This window comes from Hippopotamus amphibius, chromosome 7 (assembly GCF_030028045.1).
Source record: "Hippopotamus amphibius kiboko isolate mHipAmp2 chromosome 7, mHipAmp2.hap2, whole genome shotgun sequence".
In the NCBI taxonomy this organism is placed as follows: Eukaryota; Metazoa; Chordata; class Mammalia; order Artiodactyla; family Hippopotamidae; genus Hippopotamus; species Hippopotamus amphibius.
Genome location: NC_080192.1, coordinates 127,629,372 through 127,649,279, shown reverse-complemented (window position 1 = coordinate 127,649,279; position 19,908 = coordinate 127,629,372). Strand labels below are relative to the sequence as shown.

Here is a 19,908-nt window from a genome sequence, read left to right as displayed (position 1 = left end):
GCGCGCGCGCGCGCGCGCGCCCCCACCGCCAGGGGGCGCGGGGGCCGGGCTGCAGGTGCACGGGGCGGGCGGGCGGGCGGGGCCGGCCGCGGGGCGGGGCGGGGCGGGGCGGGGCCGGGGCAGGTAGAGCTGCCCCGCGGCCAGCGCAGACGGACCGGATGAAGGGCCGCCGCCTCTGCGTTTTCGGTAATTTCCGGCCCCTCTGGTCGCGTTCTCCCCGGAGCGCCCACCCTCGACCTGCCCTACGGCCACGCCAGACTGGGGGCGGCCGCGAAGGGCCTCCGGCTCCCCTCCCGGCTCCGGCTCCGCTCAGGCCTGCCCCTCGCCCCGTGCCTTGCAGACGCGGCCCGGGGTCCCCGGCGCCTCATGCGCGTGGGCCTGGCGCTGATCCTGGTGGGCCACGTGAACCTGCTGCTGGGGGCCGTGCTGCACGGCACCGTCCTGCGGCACGTGGCCAACCCCCGCGGCGCCGTCACCCCGGAGTACACCACGGCCAATGTCATCTCCGTGGGCTCCGGGCTGCTGGTGAGCGGGGCCGGGCCGGGCCGGGCCGGGCCTCGGGGCCGGCTGTTGGCGCCAGAGAGCGGCGCGGGCCTCAGGTTTTGTTTCTTCCAGAGCGTTTCCGTGGGACTGGTGGCCCTTTTGGCATCCAGGAACCTTCTTCAACCACGACTGGTGAGGGGATTTCGGGAGCTTTAATGAGAAGGCCTGGAGTCAGGGAAATGGGGGCTGGCTCGGCTTCATCTTTAGTGGGAGGAAGAGCCCCAAACAGAGTAACCCAGGTGTCAGTGGGAGAGGCGGCCACCCCCAGGCTGCTCACCCTGACCTTCTGCCCCTTGCCAGCACTGGGCGCTGCTGGCAGTAGCTCTGGTCAACCTTTTCTTGTCTGCTGCCTGCTCCATGGGCCTCCTCCTCGCTGTGTCACTCACTGTGGCCAATGGCGGCCGCCGTCTTATTGCCGACTGCCATCCAGGACTGCTGGATCCTTTGCTACCACTGGACCAGGGGTCTGGACACACTGACTGCCCCTTTGATCCCACAAGAATCTATGTGAGTCCGTTCTCTCCCCAGCCTTTCTGCAGTCTGCAAAGCCTTGGTCCTGTCCTTTAATCGCCCCTACTTGCACTCCTGCCCTGCTACCTCTAGTCTCCCGCCCTCCCTTCACCTTTTAGGACACAGCCTTGGCTCTCTGGATCCCTTCTTTGCTCATGTCTGCAGCCGAGGCTGCTCTCTCTGGTTACTGCTGTGTGGCCGCGCTCACCCTGCGTGGGGTTGGGCCCTGTAGGAAGGAAGGGCTACAGGAACAGGTAAGGAAGATGAATAGGAAGGGTTCATTCAACACAGATAGTGTTGAAAAGATGCAGAATTATATAATTCAGGGCTGGAGTACTAACCCCACCCTCTTCTGTAGCTGGAGGAACTGACAGAGCTTGAACTTCCTAAATGTAAAAGGCAGGAAAATGAGCAGCTACTGGATCAACCTCGAGAAGTCTGGACATCACAGAAAAATTGGGTTTAGGGACAGGTAATGGGCCAGGAGGATTGTGGCCTGGGAAGGGGCGGTGGCAGGGACCACTCTTAGAACTGGGTCAAGTTCTTTGCCCTGCGGCTTGCCCTCTGACGCAGGCTCTTCCTTCTGCCAAGCAGGTGCTGATCTGGAGGCTCAGTCCACGACGGTTTTCCACTGGTCCCTGGGATATGTTTATATAATAACAGTCATAATAAAAGAACTTCTACTTGATTATGAGTCCTTTTGGGGGAAAGGGGCACTGGGCTAGTGTTGGGGGTGACCTGGATCAAAGAATACAGTGGTCTCAGTTACTTACAAGACTTTAATGAGGGACGGAACCTACTAACTCTGCCAGTTACTGAAAGGAGAAGCTGGAGCTGGGCAGCCCCCCGCACCACTGACTGATGAACTTCAGCACGTCTTGGCACGCGGGGCTGTGGGAGGTCTGCGAGCAAAGAGAGAGCACGGGAGGAACTCAGCAGTGCTGGGAAAGACACACCTGGCATAAAACCAGCCCCATCTCAGTGTGGGGAGCAGGGTTCAGGGCCTACACCTGCCTTCTTGACAGTACCCCCCCCCACCCCCCACCACCCAGTGGTTCGTGGTGGTTTTTCTTCAGCACTGCTCTCCCTACCCCATTCCCTCAAGCCTTTCTCTCTAACCTTGATGGCCATAAGGAACTTATTCCAGTTGTCCTTGTTAGCTGCCTTCCCTGGCCGCTTAAATTCAATTTTGTTCCTCAGAATGGGGTATCCTGGAGGGTGGGGTGGGGGGAAAGATGAACTGGAGTTTGCAGGGGATTGAGGGGGGAGAACAAAGGACAGTTTAGGGGTAGAAAGTAGGATGTTCTTGTCTTCTGCATCCTTTACTGAATCACAGTAAAACAGTTTCTTCCTCCTCCTGTTTTCCCCTCCTCTCCACCCACAGAATATGGGGTGCTTAGGGTTCTGTACCTGTAATGAGGCAGGGCAGTGCCCGAACTCCAGTGCTGGCCGCCACCAGGGAAGCCTCATAGGCACCCCGCTCATCCCGAGGCAGAACCTGCTCCAACCGCTGGTCCATGGAGACTGTGAGCACCCAGTCTCGAACCTCTTCTCTCTGAGCCTCCTGGGAAGGACAGAGCAGCTTCACGCAGGGCAGGGCAAGTGGAGGGTGGTGAGTAAGGGGTTTGCTAAGCTGTCACCCTGTGCACCACCTTTCACCCGCAAACGACCCTCCTTGGGTTGGCGGTCACAGTCACAGCCTTAGCTTTTTCTTCTGCTTCTGCTTTCACTGAAGGCATAGTGAGGGCTGAGGCCCTTCCAGAGACGTTGCTGACTGAGGCCATTACAAAGTACTTGGAAGACCACCCTAAAGTGTCCTCCCTTTGCAGTGCACCCACTCATGAGGCCTCCTGTTCTCCAGTCCTGTGCGCTTACCGGGATGTGCTGCTTGGCTGGGAGTGGCACCTCAAAGGGAATGTCTGTATCCTGAAAGTCAGAGTGGTCAAGGGCATCCAGAGTCCCTTCTTCGATTGCCTGTGGCGGAGTGGGCAGCCATGAGATAGGCACAGCTTGTGACAGGCAAAACCTCCCAAACCTCTGGGCACGACTGCCCTACTCACATCGGTCAGGTCCAAAAAGCGGTTGAGGAAGATGAAGGCCATGTTCTCCCAGCCAACTGCCTGCAACAGAGAGAAGTTGCAAGTGGGAGTGAGCAGCTGGGCTAGGCTGTTGTTTCTCGGGGATGCGGGGGGAAGAATCCAGGAAGATACAGGAAAATTATATCCTCCATAACATCAGCCCCACACTCAGCTCCGCTCTACTTGAGCAGCTGGGATATTCTACTTTCCAACTTTTGATTTCCTTCTCTCCTTGGCCCCACCCTTGCTTGGCCCCGTTGCCCACCTTGGCAGCGATGCCTGCTTCATAGAATGCCTTGTCTGCAGGTAGTAGCTGGGTGTGACGTAAGAGTGAAACAGAAAGCCTGGCAGCCACCGTTTCCTGTGGATTAAAGTCAAAGCATTATGATCCTGGCACTATAGTGACTGAGCTACCAGACCGATGATCCTATAACTAAGGCAGCCATAGAACCAGGAAACGGACCATCAGTATTAAATTGCTCTGGGTCATGCAGTTCTGGGTCTCAGTTTTTTTCATCTGCACAAGAGAACTGGGGCTGGGTTATTTCTAAATTTCCTCCCACCTCTAGAATTCTATCATCCAATTACAGGAAATAAATATACAATATACTGTCATGAGTCAGCCAAAGGCATGTATGTATTATAAGAGGTCAATGCACAAATTATGGAATTTGAATGAGCATAAAGAGGCTGGAGCTGTGTGGACACAGAACCCTAGGAGGTCCAAGGAGTACAGAAAGAAAACCATCTTGGCAAGGGTTAAAGATTCACTTAAACAGAAGAGAAACTAGGAAAGAAGTGGGCCAAGCCTGAGACTGTCCAGATCTTGAATTCGTTCAACTTCATACATTTGAAGATGTGTCCGTAAGAGTGAGTGCCCCTCCCCCTCCATCTCACCAGCTGTTTGACGCTCTGGGCCGCAGAGCGAGTGGCACAGTAATGCGCGATCAGCAGCATGGTCTCGAACTCCTCATGGGCTGGAGAGTTTGCCTCACTGGACTTCACCAGGTTTTCACACTAGAGCAGGGAGAGTGCACAGCCTGGGTCAGGGGTCAGAGGAGTGCCAGGGCCAGGGCGGTCTGCTGATGGCCACGGGGACAGAGGACGGTATGAGTCCGAGAGTGAAGGTTTAAGTGCGTGAAAGAAGAGATGAGGACAGGGACAGGCGGACTGGCCTTTCCGCTGTGCTGTCCACCCGACTTCCTCACCAGGTTGAAGAGGACGTCCCGAAGGTCAGCCCAGCTGTGATAGGCCTCAGCACTGTTGGTCCCAGGGGAGCTCACCATGTCCGTGAAGATCCTTTTGTAGATGTTGAAGTTCTGGGGGTGGAGGGGGAAGGAGAGCTGAGTAAGAAGAATGCAACTGGAAGAGAAAGCCGGGAAGTGGGGCCAAAGAGGAAAACTGTAAATGTGTGTGTGCAGCGGAGCTATGGGACACTGCTGGAGAAAGTGTTATTTTTAGGGAAGAGAAGGAAGGAGGGTTAAAAAAAAAAGATTTCTTCCTAGCTAGTGCTCTGTGGGTGTGGGCAAATGTGTGGCTGTGACTGCGCAGCCACAGTGTTGACGGGGTGACATTCCAGAGAGCTGTGATGCCCAGATAGGAGAGCAGCGCTCACTCTGGAGGAAGTCAGTAAGGCCCTAGAGGTGTGCGCAGGGCTCGCCTCTGAAAGACTGTTCCTTGTGTGTTAGCTAAGAGCACGGGGAGGCTGTGGGGTGCTCCTTCAGAGGCTAAGTCCTCCGGAGAGGCTGTGTGCTTCAGAAGGGGCTGGGTGGGCTCTCTGGGCACAATGCTGTCTAATGAAAGAATCCCTTGAGACGACAGATCCTGAGGGGGTGAGTGGTTCTTGAGGAGAAGGTAAGAACTCCCTCGAGGAAGCATTCACCCCAGGGAGCAGGCTGATACCTGTGGGTTAGCAGGGGCTCCGTGTTGCACATACAGGGCCAGTGCCTGGGCGCAGCCACCCTCTCGGATCAGATGAGTCGCATACAAAGCCACGTACTTGTGCAGAATCTTGTAGTTCTGTTCCAGGGGTGCAGGAGAAGCAGGGGGAGGTTGGGATCAGTAAGACCAGGCAGTGAGGGTGGGGTGGTGACTTGAGGCTGTGGATTTGTTTAGGAGGCAAAGGAAAATAGGCAAGCCAGGCGCAGCTAAACCTCTGACCCCACGGTCAGAGTGTGAAGACTGAGCTTCTCTGATGCTGATGGGGGATCTTTGGGGTCTGGGCTTGGGAGGAAGTAAGAGAGACAGCTCTGGGACAGGTGGGGAGTCAGAGGGAAATACGGAAGAGCTGGGAGTGGGAGGAAGAGAGCAGTACCTGCTTGGTAGCTGTTTCAATGCACTTGTCCCACTGGCCCTGCTCCACATATAGGTCCAAAGCAGCCACCACATCCACACCCACCAGCTACGGATCAGTTGAAAAAACAGAGTCACACGTGGGGAAGGAGAGAGAGAATCTCTTGGGCCCCTCAGTGCTCTGCCTCCTGCTGACTCCGCCAATCTCACCGAGTCCACTTTGCCCTGGTTCTTGAGGAACTCTTTATAATGCTGGTCCACATAGTCTTCATACCTGTGAAGATGTGCAGAGATCTCGCACTTCATGGTCCCGGGACGCACACCCTTCCCATGAGAACTTTTCCCCAATCTTTACAAAAAGAAGTAGAAGAGAATTTCTAGTGAGAAGGGGTCATGAGCTTACCGGGGATCTAACTCCTTAGCCACACGCTTGGCCTTGTTCCATTCCTCACCCTCAATGAAAGCATCGATCGCTTCCTTGACCAGGTCCAGGTTCAGATAGAGCTCTGCAGCCTGCACAGTGGAAAACAAGAGACGGGAAACAGAAATGCATGCCACGCCTGCCAGGAGACCCACCTCGCACAGCTTTCTGAGTGCAGGTGTCACCCTTCCGCCCATCTCTGTGGAATCTATTTCTGTTCAGTCCCGGAGCCCTACTTACGGCACTGTGCTTTCCAATTCCAATCAGCTGGGGTCCCACAGCCCGAACTACTTCCAGACTGCGTTGGGGAGGCAGAAACTTGATGGAGAGTTCAGCTGCCTGAGCGGTCGGACAGAAGATGGAGAGAGGTAGGAGCCAATACTGCTGGGGGGAGGCGGTCCTCGACCTGCTCTATTTTTTTCCCTCCAGTTGCCAGCTTTCTTGCACTCTCCCTCACCTTCCGCCCTCTTGAGCAAATCCTGCCTCATGGTCCATCAGAGCCTTGAGAGAGAGGGCCTACTGTTCCTCTCAGCTCGTCCTCTTTCAGACACTCACGGCTCTCTGAGATCACTGTGTTCGGTCCTGTCACCTCTGACAAACTGGTTTCTCAAGTTCTCTGTCACAAACAGAATCTTGGTAGCACAGTATAGAAAAAGAACCCCTAAAACAGGAGCCCAGGGCATTCTGCAACTATTTCCACACAGTCCAGTTTAGCTACAGTCTATGCTAATCCTCCTGGCCTTCCTCTGCCTCTCTTTCTCTACTTGCCAAACCCTTCAAGGCTTAGAGTGCTCCCATCCAGGAAGCCACCCTCCGACTAATGTGCAGAAGGGTTAGTTATGCACAGACCTGAGGAAACAACGCCCCAGAGCAAGATACAGCAGATGCGTAATACTTGATTAAAGCCTGCTGAACTCTCCTATCCAATCCTCAGTCCTTTCTACTTCCTTTCCCTCCAACTTCTAGGGGCTATTCAATTACAAGGCCTCACAAACCTAAGGGAAATTCTGCAGCGGCATCAGGACACTAACGTTTTATTCAGGGGCTGATCAATCTCACCCCTTCGTAACTCCTAATACCATACTTCTCTGCATCTGAGGTAATCATTTAAGTATATACATGTATCCCCATCTCAAAGGCACTAGGACTCTATCTTAGAATTGATGAAACATATTAGCTTGGCTTAATCTGCTAGAAGCTTCTCTTCAGGAGCTGCTGGGTAGAGGAGGGGCCTCTGCTCTTTCCATGGCCTCCATCTGGCCCAGCTCCAAGGTCTGGATTTGCCCTTCCAGCTCTGGCCCCAGGCCTACCTCCCCCCTCACAAGACCTCTCTGACCCCTCCAGCCCACAGAGATCTCACCCTTATCTGAACTCCACCTGAATCACACGCTTCAGTCCTCACTAAGTTGCAGTATTAATTAATTGAGCCACATGTTAGTCTTATATCCCTTTTTATAGCTTTCATAGGTTCTGGGTCTAGCATCCAGCAAGCACTCAGTAGATACCTGCTACCTGACTGAAAACAAAAAGACATAGGATGAAAAGGATGAATGTCTGAGAAGGAACGCTGGGTGTGAGTGGAGGCCGGGCAGCACAGGGCCAGGCAGGTGTGGCAGCCTCACCTTCATCCAGCACTTCTCCACCAGGCTGCTGCTTCCTGCGTCACGCACTTTGAGGTAACAGTCGACCGCACGGCTGTACTCTCCAGCCTGCTCCCACTGTCGAGCTTGTTCCACCAGTCCCTCCATGCCCCTGTGCAGATGAGCGCGTGCGCGTGCGCGTGACCAGGAATGGGGAGGGGCAGCGCGGCTGGTCCTGTGCACACCTTCCACCCACCCTCCCCCGCCAGTGTTTCCTGGTCCCCTGGCTTCATACCTGGCCCCCTTCTTGGTAGCTTCCCGCTCGTACTCTTCCTGTAGCGCCTCCAGCTGACCAGGCACGTAGTCCTTGCAGATCCGCAAGGCATCACTCCAGAGTCCAGCCTCCTGCTCAGGTTTCCAGGTATCAGGACAGTTAGTGGCAGGCATGACAGCTTCCCACTGCCACTCAGGTGCTGTGGTCCACTGGTCCCTGGGTCCTTGGACCTCTCTTCCCCTTCCTCTTTGTCTCCTTCCCCCTCCCCAGTGCCCCAGTGTTAACCCCCTGATCATTCTTAGTACCAGGGCTCAGTGTAGTCTCTGTGGGCTCTCACATCCTCTCCCTCTCCCCTCATGGCCCTGGGTCTGCCGCTTCACCTTATAGTAATTGAGGGCCAGGCCTGGTCTCTGGGCCCGAAGCAGCAGCCCTTCTGCTTTCTGGAAGTCCTTCTCTTCCAAGGCCCCCCGGGCCTGCCCCACGAGCACCTCAGCGACACTGTCAGGGTCGTGGGCCTCGGCCACACGCTGAGCTGCCTCCCAGTCCTGGTTATGGACAAACCTGCTCCCGATGAGGACAGAGAGGAGGCTGAGTATAGGACTGCGCCTCAGTGATGAGAGGCAAACAGCATATCACTGAGGGGGTATAAGATTTATCGGTACTAGGTTTAGATGAAGGTGAAGATGACAATGAAAGATCCTGGGGCTGAGTCTGGGAAGACAGGATTAAGGAATCTGTGGGGTAACTCACATGAGGACTGCTTCCTTGGGTTTACCGGCCCTGATGAATTCAGCTTCAGCCTCTTCAAATTTTCCCTAGAGGGAGAGAAAAGCTGCCATACGTGAGGAGAAGGAGATTGGCATCACAGGCAGCCATGAGACAGGAGGTCTGGATGCCTGGCAGCAGTGGGCTAGGGGGTGGGAAGGAGGGCTCTGTGGTCAGAGTCAAAAGCAATGGAGAAGAATCACATCCATACCTCATCCTCCAGGTACATCGCATATCTGAGATGAATCTCAGGGGTTTTGTGCTTGAGGGCCAGCCGAGAGAGTTCAAAAGCAAACTCAAAGGAGCTGAAACGGAAGGTGCAGATAAGGTTTGCCTACTCTATCCTTCCTTTTATAAGGGGAAAAGAAAGACAGGGCAAGGATTGAGGGGAGGAAAAGGGAGAGATTAAGAAAGACAATCAGTATGAAAGGGCAGAGAAACACAGAGAGCACAGCACTGACAGGGAGGAAGGGCTCCTGGTGCTCCCACCACCTCCTCCTGAACCACATCTACACTAGCAGAGAAATAATCTTCCAAAAACATGTAAAACTACCTGAAGCAATTTGATTCGATGCAGGATTACTACTGGTGTTCTTAACATTTGCTTAAGAAAAGTTCACTTTGTGGTACAAATCAACAGGTTTGCAAGGCAGAAATAGAGACACAGATGTAGAAAACAAACATATGGACACCAAGTGGGGAAGGGGGGAGGGTTGGGGCAGGGAATGAATTGGGAGATTGGGATACCAAATTGTACACTCTAAATATATGCAGTTTATTGTAAAAAATAAAAAAATAAAAAGTTAAAAAAAAAAAAAAAAGGAAAGTTCACTTTGGGCAGAAGACCTGAATAGATGTTTTTCAAAAGAGGATATACAGATGGTCAACATGAAAACATGAAAGGATGCTCAACATTACTAATCAGCAGAGAAGTGCAAGTCAAAACCACAATAAGATAACAACTCGCACTTGTAAGAATGGCCACCATCAAAAAAGGTCTACAAATAACAAATTTAGGTGAGGATGTGGTGAAAACGGAACCCTTGTGCACTGTTGGTGGGAATGTAATTTGGTACAGGCACTATGGAAAACAGTATGGAGGTTCTCCAAAAAACTAAAAAAGAGAGACTTCCCTGGCGGTCCAGTGGTTAAGACTCCACGCTTCCACTGCAGGCAGTGTGGGTTCAAGCCCTGGTCAGGAAACTAAGATCCCACATGCCACACGGCGTGGCCAAAACATGAAAAAAAATAAACAAACAAATAACTAAAATGAAGATTGCCACTGAGGTTTAAAAAAAAACAAAACTAAAAAATAGAACTACCATATGATCCAACAATTCCACTCCTGGCTATATATCTGAAGAAAACAAAAACACTAATTTGAAAAGATACATGCACCCCAATGTTCACAGCAGCACTATTTACAATAGTCAAGAAATGGAAGCAACCTAAGTGTCCATCCACAGATAAATGAATAAGGAAGGTGTGGTACATATATACAATGGAATACAACTCAGCCTTAAAAAATGAAATTTTGCCATTTCCAACAACATGGATAGACCTGGAGGGTATTATGCTTAGTGAAATACGTCAGAGAAAGACAAATACTGTTATGTTATCACTTATATGTGAAATCTGAAAAGCAAAACAAACAGATATAGAGACAAAACTAGTGGTTACCAGTGGGGAGAGGTAAGGGGGGAAGGGCAAGACAGGGGCAGGAGATTAAGAGGTACACACTGCTATTTATAAAGTAAATAAGCTACAAGGATACACTATGCAGCACAGGGAATATAGCCAATATTTTATAATAACCTTAAATGGAGTGTAATTTATAAAAATATTGAATCACCATGTTGGACACCTGAAACTAATATAATATTGTAAATCAACTGCACTTCAAAAAATTAATAATTTAACTTAATTTAAAAAAAGAAAGAAAGGCTCATTTTGCATTTAATGGAATCACTCCTCCATTACTCAGAAGTAAGTTACTGGCTTAGTGCATTTTAGCTTTAAAAGCTGTTCTCTTTCCACCTTTCTCCTTAGAACAGCCAAAGATTAAACACCATTCTGAGCCCCCAGGAAAACAGAAGCAGGGTTCCTAATTCATTCTTGCCTCTCTATCGAGTTCTTCCAAGAATCTCTCATTACCACATTTCTACACTCTTGCTTCGGCCTCTAGAAATTCTTTTCAGTTATACATCAATTTCCTTTCTCTGTATAGAGGCTCTGTCTGGAATGGGGCCAGCGGAGGGAAGGCTTGGGGCCTCACCAGTTGTCAGCAGCGTGGTCAATAGCAGCTTCCAGGAGTCCCAGCTTACTGAGCAGTCTAACGGCAGCCTCTCCTCCCAGGCTCTTTGCCCACAGATAGGCCACATGTTTGTGGGCATTAGCTCCTCCGTGGGCCTTGGCCACCTGAAAAGCAAAGCCACCTGGCAATCCTCCAATACAGGGGTACGTGGCTGCTCCCTTCTCATCTCTGACCTGACGTCAGCTTGGAAAAAGATCACGTACCTCTCCTAGAACAGTAGGAAGAGGGCTAAGTTTCAGGGTCCATTAATGTGATTAGGGTCCAAGGATGGATTTCAGGTCATTCACAAACCATTAAAATTGTATGTGAAATTCTGTGTGTAGGTGTGGACTTTTTTCAAAGATATCCATGACCAGTTTAGAATTAGACAGTTACTTGAGAGTGGGAAAGAGGGATGGGTGAATGTGGTACATCCTTACCCAGGAAGGGTAAGAACTCCTTACCCGGTAGGCCTCTTCCCAAAGCCCATTGGACCGGTACATGTTCACTGTTGCCTTCCACTCCTGGGCTTCGAGGTAGTGATATTCGGCCTCCTGTAGCCGGCCTTCAGCCTCTAGCTCCTGGGGAGAGGTGGGTCAGGATGGAGAGAGGGGAAGATGGAGCCTGTCTGCAGGAGAGATGTGCAGGGGCAGGACAAGGGCTCACCTTGCCCAGATGTAGGTGTGTGTCGCTGAGGAGATCTGGGTGATGCTTCCCTACTAAGCGGATCATGTCATCATACAACTTGTGCTTTTTGAACATGGTGATGGCAAGATCAGGCTCTTCCACTGTCACGTATAGCCTGGGGACAGGAGATATACCTGTGGCCTCCTAGACCCAGATTCCTGCTGCTAGAGTCACTCCTAAGGGATTCTGTCACTGCTTTCTGGGCAGAGGGCACATATCTGCAGACCCCATCCCTCCCTCTAGCCCTGAAGCCCCATCGCCTGCTACACCTCCCCTGGGGCCACGGCTCACCTTTCAGCCTCTCGGTACTTGCCCTGCTCCTCCATCTCTTGAGCCTGGGTGATGTACAGCACGGACACATCTTCTGGTCTCATGCACTTCATTGCCAGCTATGCGGACACACAGAGCCAGGGTAGCCTCAGGCACCAATTCCCAAGGGAAGCAGAGGGAAATGTAGAGCGGGCAGGGAAGTGGGGCTTCAAGGGAGCCTGTTTTCTCAGGAACTCTGAATCTCCCAACAACCACAAGAGTTTGGTTACTGCCACTCCCCTAGTCAGTTCAGGGAATCCCAAGTCCATAAGGAGCAGAGTAAGAACTGCACTCTGCCAAGGCTGGAGGGTTAGAGATGCCCTGTACTGGGGGCACCTGTTCCCACTACCATACTCCTACTGTACCCACTGGGCCCTGGGAGCAGGAGTGAGAACACTTACCAGTGTGGCTAGAGCTTCAGCAGAGGTATTTCTGATTCCCCAGCCCCCAAGCCCACCTGCGGTCTTCAGAATCACAGGTTTGGGAACAGGGGCCTCTCTCCATCCTTGCCTTTCCCTGTGGCTAGGGATCAAAGCTACCCAGACTGCATTTCGGTACTCTTCCTCAGCTTTCAGAGAACCCAGTTAATTGGGGAGATCAGAGACTAAGGAAAGTGACAACACAACCGCAAGGGCAGAATTCTCTTCTCATGAACTCCACCCATGCCCTACCTTGTGGGCTTGCTCCCAGCGGCCAGCCTGGGTGTACATGTCGATGGCATCTTTCGTCCGGTCTCCCTTCGTGTAGAGCTCCTCAGCAATCTGTGGTTGAGACAAGTAGAGGCAAAAGGTTAGAGCAACAGAGTGAAAGCAGCCTGTAAGAGGAAAGAACAAACCTCAGCTGGGATGGAATAGAGCCTGGGATACCATTATCATATAGTCACAGAGAAGACAAGATGACTACAGGTGTTTCAGACTTTCTACTGTTTTGAAAAAAGTCCAGCCTGAAGCAGTATGAGGACAATGCAGTGGGAGTTTAAGAGGGTCTCATGTTTCTGCAGTGGAAAGTGATTCTACACTGTAACTAAGCTGGAGTTATTCTTTTTTTAAATTTTAATTTAAAAATTTTATTGAAGTACAGTTGATTTACAATGCTGTGTTAATTTCTGCTGTACAGAAAAGTGATTCAGTTATACATACTTTTCATTTGTATATGAAAGTTATACATTCTTTTTCATATTCTTTCCCATTACGGTTTATCTCTGGATAAATGGGTTAAACTGAATACAGTTCCCTGTGCTGTACAATAGGACCTTATCCATCCCATATGTAATAGTTTGCACCTGCTAAAGTTGGACTTGTTCTCGAAGCCTCACTCATGCTGGCATGGGAGAGAACTAGAGACTTGCTTCTGTGTCTGGGAGAGGGGTCTATGCCACGTTAGAATGAAATGGGGGAAGTAAGCCTCTTTCTTCCCACTCAGGGTGGTGATACTGTTGGGCCCCAGAAAGAAAGATTTGGTGAGATGGCCCCTACTTTCTGTTCTGGGTTCTCTCCTCGTCCTCCTGTACTGTACTGCTTCAGGCTGCAGAAAGGGGCTCTCCCTCACCTCATACTCCTGCAGAGATGCATAGTGTTGGGCCACACGAGGGTAGTATTTGGACGCGGTGTTCCGGTCCTGTAGATCTAATATATAAATTGCCTTCTTCCACTGGCGGGCACCCAGGGCAGCCTCAATTGCCTTAATGGAGCACCTGGCGTAGTTGGGAAAGGCGTAAATATGAGGAAAGGGGAAAATGCATGGAGGTAAAGAGACACCTCAAGCATAAACTCCAACCGACATTTTGAGATCTCTCTTATTTTAGTAAGGCCCTGGTGCCCTTACTCGCCCCATCACCTCTCACCGCATGCCCAAATGTCCTTTGCACCTCCAGACCACCACACCTGGCTTCAATATAGTGGTTAATGGCTGCATCAAGCTGCTTCTGCTGCACCAAGTGGTCCCCCCACGCCTCTTCTAGTCTCACGACTTCCACTGGGAATGCCAACCGAGCCAGCTCCACCGCTGCCGGAGACAGAGAGGGCACTGAGCTCAGACTTCAGGAAAAGTGAGGCAGAGAAATGAGGCGTGGAATACAGGTGAGAAGTGGAGGGACGGGGGGGCGCTGAAGCCAGTCAGCCTGAGTAGAGGCACAAAACAGGTGTTGGGGGACTGTCTGGGCGAGTCCACAGCGCTGAGGGACGGGCTGTCGGTGGCGAGTACCTTTCATGAACGCGTTGCCTTTACAGTAGCACTCCAGGGCCCGCTGTGGATTTCGAATCTTCTCAAAGAGATCGCCTGCCTGTTAACACATCCCATGTTACTACAAAGACACCCTTACTACACAAAAATCAAGTATCCGCCTCCAAAGGAAGAGAATCAGGCACCAGTCAGGGAGGGCTATGCGCTCCAAGACTCCTCTGGGGAGGAGAGGGGCCCTGGGCCCTGGGGTAAGGGACAGGAGTAGAAAGCCGGCCATACCCTCTCATACAGCTCCCCCTTGATAAGGGCTGCGGTGATGTGCTCTACTAGCTCTGTGTTGGCCAGCAGCTCCTCTCGGGTCAGCACCAGCCGAGCAGCTTTGGCAGGGAGCCCAGCTTTGAGGTAGAGGCTGATGGCCGCTAGCCCATCCCCTTGGCTCTCCTGAAGTTCGCCTGCTCGCTCTTCTTGCTGTGTGTCCATCAGCCACTGGTAGTAACCCCGGCGCAGCTTCTCTAGGGCTGGGTGCCCCTGGACTCGCAATAGAGAAGAATTAGGAGTCACATCCCTCCTTTCTGCCCCGCTGTTTCCCAGGCTTCTCCGATCCCATGTAACAACGGAAATTGTCCCGGTCACCAATGTCCTAACTCCTCACCATATCAGGTCCCAGCCCCAACCCTATTCCAGTTCCTACAGCCTCCTCGACAAGACGAGGTTTCTGATGCTGGTGGGACTGAGTCCTGAACAACTGTGGGGAAGACAGAACTGGTACCTTGGCCTCAGCCACAGCGATACATTCGTCCCAACGGTGTAGCTCCTGGTACATGTCCATGGCCTCCTCGACAGCATTCTAGGGGGACCCGGGCAGAGGCAAGGGGGACACCAGGGAGACACAAGGATCAGAAATCAGCAAGCTCTCCTCAGCCTGGCTAAGATGCCAGCCTATGTGAATGGAAAGCCTCATTCTTTACTTATACACAAGCAGAGATGAATGTAGGGTGAAGCTAAAAGAAGCTTGAGTTTCAGGGCACCTTATTTGCACAGGCTCCTTCCAAAGCAACTTTTCTTAAAGAGAGCTCCTCAAATTGTATAAGCTTTGGGCCTCACAAAATCTGGATCTACCTCCACGCACAAGAACTGCAAAGACAGGTTCTGGAGTATATGGGGAGATAGTAGACTTGTTATGAAAGAAAGAAGTAATTGTAAGAACTAATGCAGAGGAGGAAATTATGGAGGAGGGAAATTAATTGTATTTAAGGGATTAAACACAGTTAACTGTATTTAATTAATACAGTTGCTAAATCGACTGTATTTAGAAAGGGAAACCTCTCTAAAAGCTCTCCCCAGACCTTCGGTAGCCCAGGTGACTAGTGTTCATTCCTCTCCTGAGTCTGCCTCACTTTTCCCGCCTCTGATCTTCCATCCAGTCCCTCTGCTCCTATTACCTGTTCTAAGAAGATCATTTCGGCCAGCTTGTAGTTCTTCTCCAGCATGGCTAGACGTGCTCGGACCTGATAAAAGTCTGTTCCTTCTCCACCCTGTGGAGAAAAAGGAGGTTCTGGTTATTCTGTCTGTGTGGGCTGAGAAAGGAGGGCCAGAGAGATGTGGAGGCTAAAAGGCTTAGGAGGCTGAAAAACTTCATGGGGCTTAGAGGCTCAAGGTTTGGCAAGCAATTCCAAAATGGTCTGACTTGAAGGTAGAGGCAGGGTGGGCAGGGTGGAGGAAATTAGCCATGGCTAGAAAGCTAAGAGTTGTGGGGCCAAGTGCCCAGAGAAGTCTCAGCTTGAAAGACTGAATGAATCAGGAGGAGAATACTTGCATATTCCCGAGACACTTGATCTGCAATCTCATTGGTTTCATGTAGGAATCGAGCTTTTGCTACATGGCCCAAAGCAGAGAAGCACCTATAGTATGGAAGCAATAATGGTAATATTATTATAGAATCATCACTAATTTATTGGTTCAGCAGATATATAATTGAGCATCTATTATATGCCAGGCACTGTTCTTGCCACTGGGAACACAAAGGGGATAAGACAGAGGAGGGCCAGCTCTTGGGGAACTGACTTTCTAGTGGAAACAAATAATTAGTAAACAAATAAACAAAATTATTTGAGAGAATGGAAAATAAAACTAAGGGGACTACTTAAGTTGGCAGTCAGAGAAGCCCTGTTTGAGAAGCAGACATCTGAGCTAAGATCTGAATACAAGAAAGAGCCAATCATGGCAAGATGGAGAAAAATTATTCCAGGCAGGGGGAAAAGCTAGTGTAAAGACCCCAAGGCAGGAGTGAGCTTGGCGTGCTCAAAGTGACAAAAGGATGTCAGTGTGGCTGGAGACTAATGGGCAAGTACCTGATGTAAGAAGGAAGCCGGGGCCACATCTTGTGGGGCCTCAGGACATGCAAAGAGTCTGGGTTTATACAAAGTGCAACAGTAAGTTACTGGAAGGTTCTGAGCAAGAAAACGATATAATCTAACTTATGTTTTTAAAACATTACCTCAGCTGCTGTGGGATGAATGGATTATAGGGGTGCAAGAACAGCATCAGAGAGACTAATTAAGAGGCTTTTGCAACACAGCATGTAATAGATGGTGGTCTGTTCTCGGGTGGAGACCATAGAGTTGGACAAATAAGATATTCAGGATATGTTTTGAAGACTCTGGATCAGCGTCCCTAGGACTTGCTGATAGTCTAGCTGTGGGGGGATGGGAAGAAAAGGGACCAAGGATGACTCCTCGACACAACAGCAGCAGCTGAGGTTTACAGAGCACTTGCAATCTGTGCACTTTGCACAGATCCTCTCATTTGCTCTCCACCACCACTGCCATTCTTCGTTACCATCCTGCAACGTAATTTCTGTTATTATCCCCATTTCACAGTGCGCATGGAGAAACCAAGGCTTGGGAAGGTTAAGTTAACCTCTCTAAAGTTATACAGTTGGTAAATGGAGACAAGATTTGAAACCAGAGAGTCTGGAGTCCCATGTCTGTTCTATTAATTACACTCCTATACAATACCCAGAATATACATAACAACATGTGGATTGTAGGGTATGAGTGCTAAAAACTTTGAAAGGGCACCTATTTACAAGATGGGGGAATGACAACAATAAAAGAAATACTCTTATGTGAAGTAAGTCAGAAAGAGAAAAACAAATATCATATAATATTGCTTATATGTGGAATCTAGAAAAATGGTAGAGATGAACTTATCTGTGAAGCAGAATTAGAGTCACAGGTGTAGAGAACAAACTTATGGTTACCAAGGGATGAGTTGGGAGATTGGGACTGACATATATACACTACTAAGTATAAAATAGATAACTAATGAGAACATACTGTATAGCACAAGAAACTCTACTTAATGCTCTGCAGTGACGTAAATGGGAAGGAAATCTAAAAAAAGAGTGGATATATATATACATATGACTGATTCACCCTGCTGTACAGCAAGAAACTAACACAACATTGTAAAGCAACTATACTCCAATAAAAATTTAAAAAGTAAATAAAGACATGTTCTTATAATCTAGGATGGGAGGATGTGTGGAATGACTGTACTATGGAAGGGTTCTGTGACATCTGTTGGCTTGGGAAGGGAGGTGGTGACTTAACACCGGGGAGGAGCAGCCCACAGGGAAGATACTCACGTGGCCATCCTTCCCTCCTAGCTGCCTGGAGCCTCAGTTCTACAGCCCAACTCACCTCTCAGCAATATGTAGCTGCCTTGCTTCCAGTGACAGCTTACTCAAGGTTTTCCACATTGCCTCTGTTTCTGGGGTCATTTCCAGAGTCTCCAAGAAGGCTGTTGCCCTGAAGAGGGAAGGAAACAAAGCACAAGAAATGAGTCCAGGGTCAGGAAGACACTGAGGAATACTGGTGATGGGCCAGGGGAGGAGGGGGTTAGGCAATTATTTGCCCTTTTTGTCTATCTCCTCCCAGGACACCGGGTCCTTTTTAGACATGGCTAGTTTTAGTATCTACCCCAGGCAGGTCCTCAGAACCAGAGTTTCCCACCACCCTGTTGGTTACCAGCCCAGCCCCTCACCGGGTGTAGTCGCCGTCATCAATGGCTGTTCCAAACTCAATAAGGCCCTCATCCAGTGTGTAGGCAACTGTAGTCACACCTTCGGTCACCATCACCTCGGTCTTTCCCCCACCCCGCTCCAGACCTACAACATCACCCTGTGAAAATTCAATCCCCCCACCCCACCAGCATTCCAGGTTAGCGTTACCACTGACTCAATTGCAGAAAAGACCTGCCCGCATCCAACTCTGTTACTCGTACACGGAGGGAATTACAGTGGCCCCTGTTTTTCTAACATGTAGTTTCTCTCAGGCAGATAAAAATGCCCTATCTCTGGTAATATCCTTGGGTTAAAGTACACTGGTAGCTATGATGGCACTAACGGCTAGGGATAAGTTGACAAAGTGTGGCATCCACTTCTGCTGCCAGCAGTACTATGACTCATATTCTTAAAGGCCCTCCTGTTAAAATTCAACTTGAACCGGGAACATACTTCTTAATGTATTGCCGAGTTCAGTTGCAGAAATCACTAGGAATGCTTCCTACTCTCTCCCCACTCCGCCCCCTTCATAAAGAAAGAAAGAAAGAGGTCAGTAAACTAAAACCAAAAAAACGAGCAGGAAAAAATGGAAGGTGAGCAAGTAGGAAGAGTAGAGTTGCCCTGAAGGCAAACATAGTATTAGGAGAATAAACCTTGGGTCCTCCAGCAGGATCCCTCATTAAACAGGGATCCTCTCTTCAATAAAGGGAACCAAAGTGGTACAGCTCATTAACACGCCTGATTCCTGCGGAAGCAAACACAAATCATCCCTGGAGGAAAGCGTGTCCATTTGAGGCCCTCAGGACTCCAAAAGATTACATTCAATGTAACATGCGCTCACAGTAAGAAACTACTAAAATGCGAGTTAACAAACCACTATAAATGAGTGAACAATAACTACAAAAAACAGTTTTAGACCTCCATGGGTCTCAGATATCAAAAATAATAGTTATGAAAAAAGACAGCTATGGAATATAAAATAATTATGTGTGGGGGCTTCCTAGGTGGCGCAGTGGTTAAGAATCCGCCTGCCAATGCAGAGGTCACGGGTTCGATCCCAGCTCCAGGAAGATCCCACATGCCACGGAGCAACTAAGCCCATGTGCCACAAAAAAAAAAAAAAAAAAAAAAAAAAAAAAAATTATGTGTGAAATGTTTAAAGACCTAAAATATGAAATGAAAAATTAAGCAAGGAACAAGAGACTCCCAAAAATGGTCAAGCAGGCTGGAGAAAGAACCAAATAAAACCTTATGAAAAATTTAATTTTTGAAATAAAAAACACAATAGATGCTATAAATAGTAGATCAGACAATGATGAAAGTGAATTAAAGAACTGAAAGATGTATCTTAAGAAATTATCCAGGGGACTTCCCTGGTGGTGCAGTGGTTAAGAATCTGCCTGCCCACAATTAGAGACACAGATGTAGAGAACAAACATATGGATACCAAGTATGGAAAGCATGGAGGGTTGGGGGAAATGAATTGGGAGATTGGGATTGCCATAGATACATTACTAATAAGAAAAAAAATACCAAATTGTACACTCTAAATATATGCAGTTTATTGTATGTTAATTGTATCTTAGTGAAATTTCTTAAAAAAAAAAAAAAAAAGAATCTGCCTGCCAATGCAGGGGACACAGGTTCAATCCCTGGTCCAGGAAGATTCCACATGCTACGGAGCAACTAAGCCTGTGCACCACAGCTACTGAACCTGAGCTCTAGAGCCCGAGAGCCACAGCTGAACCCGTGTGCTACAACTACTGAAGCCCGTGCTCCACAACAAGAGAAGCCACTGCACTGAAAAGCCTGCGCAACGCAACAAGGAGCAGTCCCCACTCGCCGCAACTAGAGAAAGCCCGTGCGCAGCAAGGAAGGCTCAATGCAGCCAATAAATAAATAAACAAAT

The 19,908-nt window shown here is 49.8% G+C and overlaps 2 protein-coding genes across 5 annotated transcripts in view; one reads left to right on the top strand and one right to left on the bottom strand.

The window, feature by feature from the left end:
- The first annotated feature begins 119 nt into the window (after positions 1 to 119).
- KRTCAP3 (keratinocyte associated protein 3) lies at positions 120 to 1,741 on the top strand. 3 transcript variants are annotated; one of them, XM_057742618.1, is made up of 7 exons: positions 120 to 186; positions 341 to 525; positions 616 to 675; positions 844 to 1,050; positions 1,173 to 1,307; positions 1,412 to 1,525; positions 1,648 to 1,741. In XM_057742618.1, exons 1-6 carry the CDS (start codon positions 159 to 161, stop codon positions 1,517 to 1,519), a joined length of 723 nt encoding a protein of 240 aa, XP_057598601.1. In that variant the 5' UTR covers positions 120 to 158; the 3' UTR covers positions 1,520 to 1,525; positions 1,648 to 1,741. The 3 variants fall into 3 exon arrangements, with proteins under 3 accessions (XP_057598601.1, XP_057598602.1, XP_057598600.1); XM_057742619.1 differs by lacking the exon at positions 1,173 to 1,307; XM_057742617.1 differs by having other exon boundaries at positions 341 to 675.
- A 77-nt stretch (positions 1,742 to 1,818) lies between these two features.
- IFT172 (intraflagellar transport 172) overlaps positions 1,819 to 19,908 on the bottom strand; it is a 32,970-nt gene continuing 14,880 nt past the window's right edge. The window contains exons 17-48 of one of the 2 annotated variants that reach the window (XM_057742514.1): positions 17,981 to 18,117; positions 17,638 to 17,745; positions 15,750 to 15,834; positions 15,376 to 15,468; positions 14,703 to 14,780; positions 14,213 to 14,461; positions 13,955 to 14,033; positions 13,636 to 13,756; positions 13,301 to 13,445; positions 12,424 to 12,513; positions 11,735 to 11,832; positions 11,423 to 11,558; positions 11,221 to 11,337; positions 10,739 to 10,881; positions 8,675 to 8,768; positions 8,449 to 8,513; positions 8,079 to 8,259; positions 7,720 to 7,829; positions 7,467 to 7,596; positions 6,085 to 6,183; positions 5,827 to 5,936; positions 5,634 to 5,697; positions 5,446 to 5,532; positions 5,034 to 5,150; positions 4,340 to 4,450; positions 4,029 to 4,148; positions 3,397 to 3,492; positions 3,114 to 3,173; positions 2,929 to 3,027; positions 2,464 to 2,617; positions 2,173 to 2,264; positions 1,819 to 1,955 (exon numbers count right to left, since the gene is read on the bottom strand). In XM_057742514.1, coding sequence (XP_057598497.1) covers positions 1,866 to 1,955; positions 2,173 to 2,264; positions 2,464 to 2,617; positions 2,929 to 3,027; positions 3,114 to 3,173; positions 3,397 to 3,492; positions 4,029 to 4,148; positions 4,340 to 4,450; positions 5,034 to 5,150; positions 5,446 to 5,532; positions 5,634 to 5,697; positions 5,827 to 5,936; positions 6,085 to 6,183; positions 7,467 to 7,596; positions 7,720 to 7,829; positions 8,079 to 8,259; positions 8,449 to 8,513; positions 8,675 to 8,768; positions 10,739 to 10,881; positions 11,221 to 11,337; positions 11,423 to 11,558; positions 11,735 to 11,832; positions 12,424 to 12,513; positions 13,301 to 13,445; positions 13,636 to 13,756; positions 13,955 to 14,033; positions 14,213 to 14,461; positions 14,703 to 14,780; positions 15,376 to 15,468; positions 15,750 to 15,834; positions 17,638 to 17,745; positions 17,981 to 18,117 — 3,558 coding nt within the window. In that variant the 3' untranslated portion in view covers positions 1,819 to 1,865. The remainder of the gene's footprint in view (positions 1,956 to 2,172; positions 2,265 to 2,463; positions 2,618 to 2,928; positions 3,028 to 3,113; positions 3,174 to 3,396; positions 3,493 to 4,028; positions 4,149 to 4,339; positions 4,451 to 5,033; positions 5,151 to 5,445; positions 5,533 to 5,633; positions 5,698 to 5,826; positions 5,937 to 6,084; positions 6,184 to 7,466; positions 7,597 to 7,719; positions 7,830 to 8,078; positions 8,260 to 8,448; positions 8,514 to 8,674; positions 8,769 to 10,738; positions 10,882 to 11,220; positions 11,338 to 11,422; positions 11,559 to 11,734; positions 11,833 to 12,423; positions 12,514 to 13,300; positions 13,446 to 13,635; positions 13,757 to 13,954; positions 14,034 to 14,212; positions 14,462 to 14,702; positions 14,781 to 15,375; positions 15,469 to 15,749; positions 15,835 to 17,637; positions 17,746 to 17,980; positions 18,118 to 19,908) is intronic. The other variant, XM_057742515.1, reaches the window with a different exon arrangement.

Coding starts and splice junctions, on each gene's coding strand:
- KRTCAP3 (XM_057742617.1), top strand. CDS start 159: ATGAAGGGCCGCCGCCTCTGCGTTTTCG. Junction 187..340: donor CCGCCGCCTCTGCGTTTTCG/GTAATTTCCGGC, acceptor CGTGCCTTGCAG/ACGCGGCCCGGGGTCCCCGG. Junction 1,051..1,172: donor TTGATCCCACAAGAATCTAT/GTGAGTCCGTTC, acceptor TTCACCTTTTAG/GACACAGCCTTGGCTCTCTG.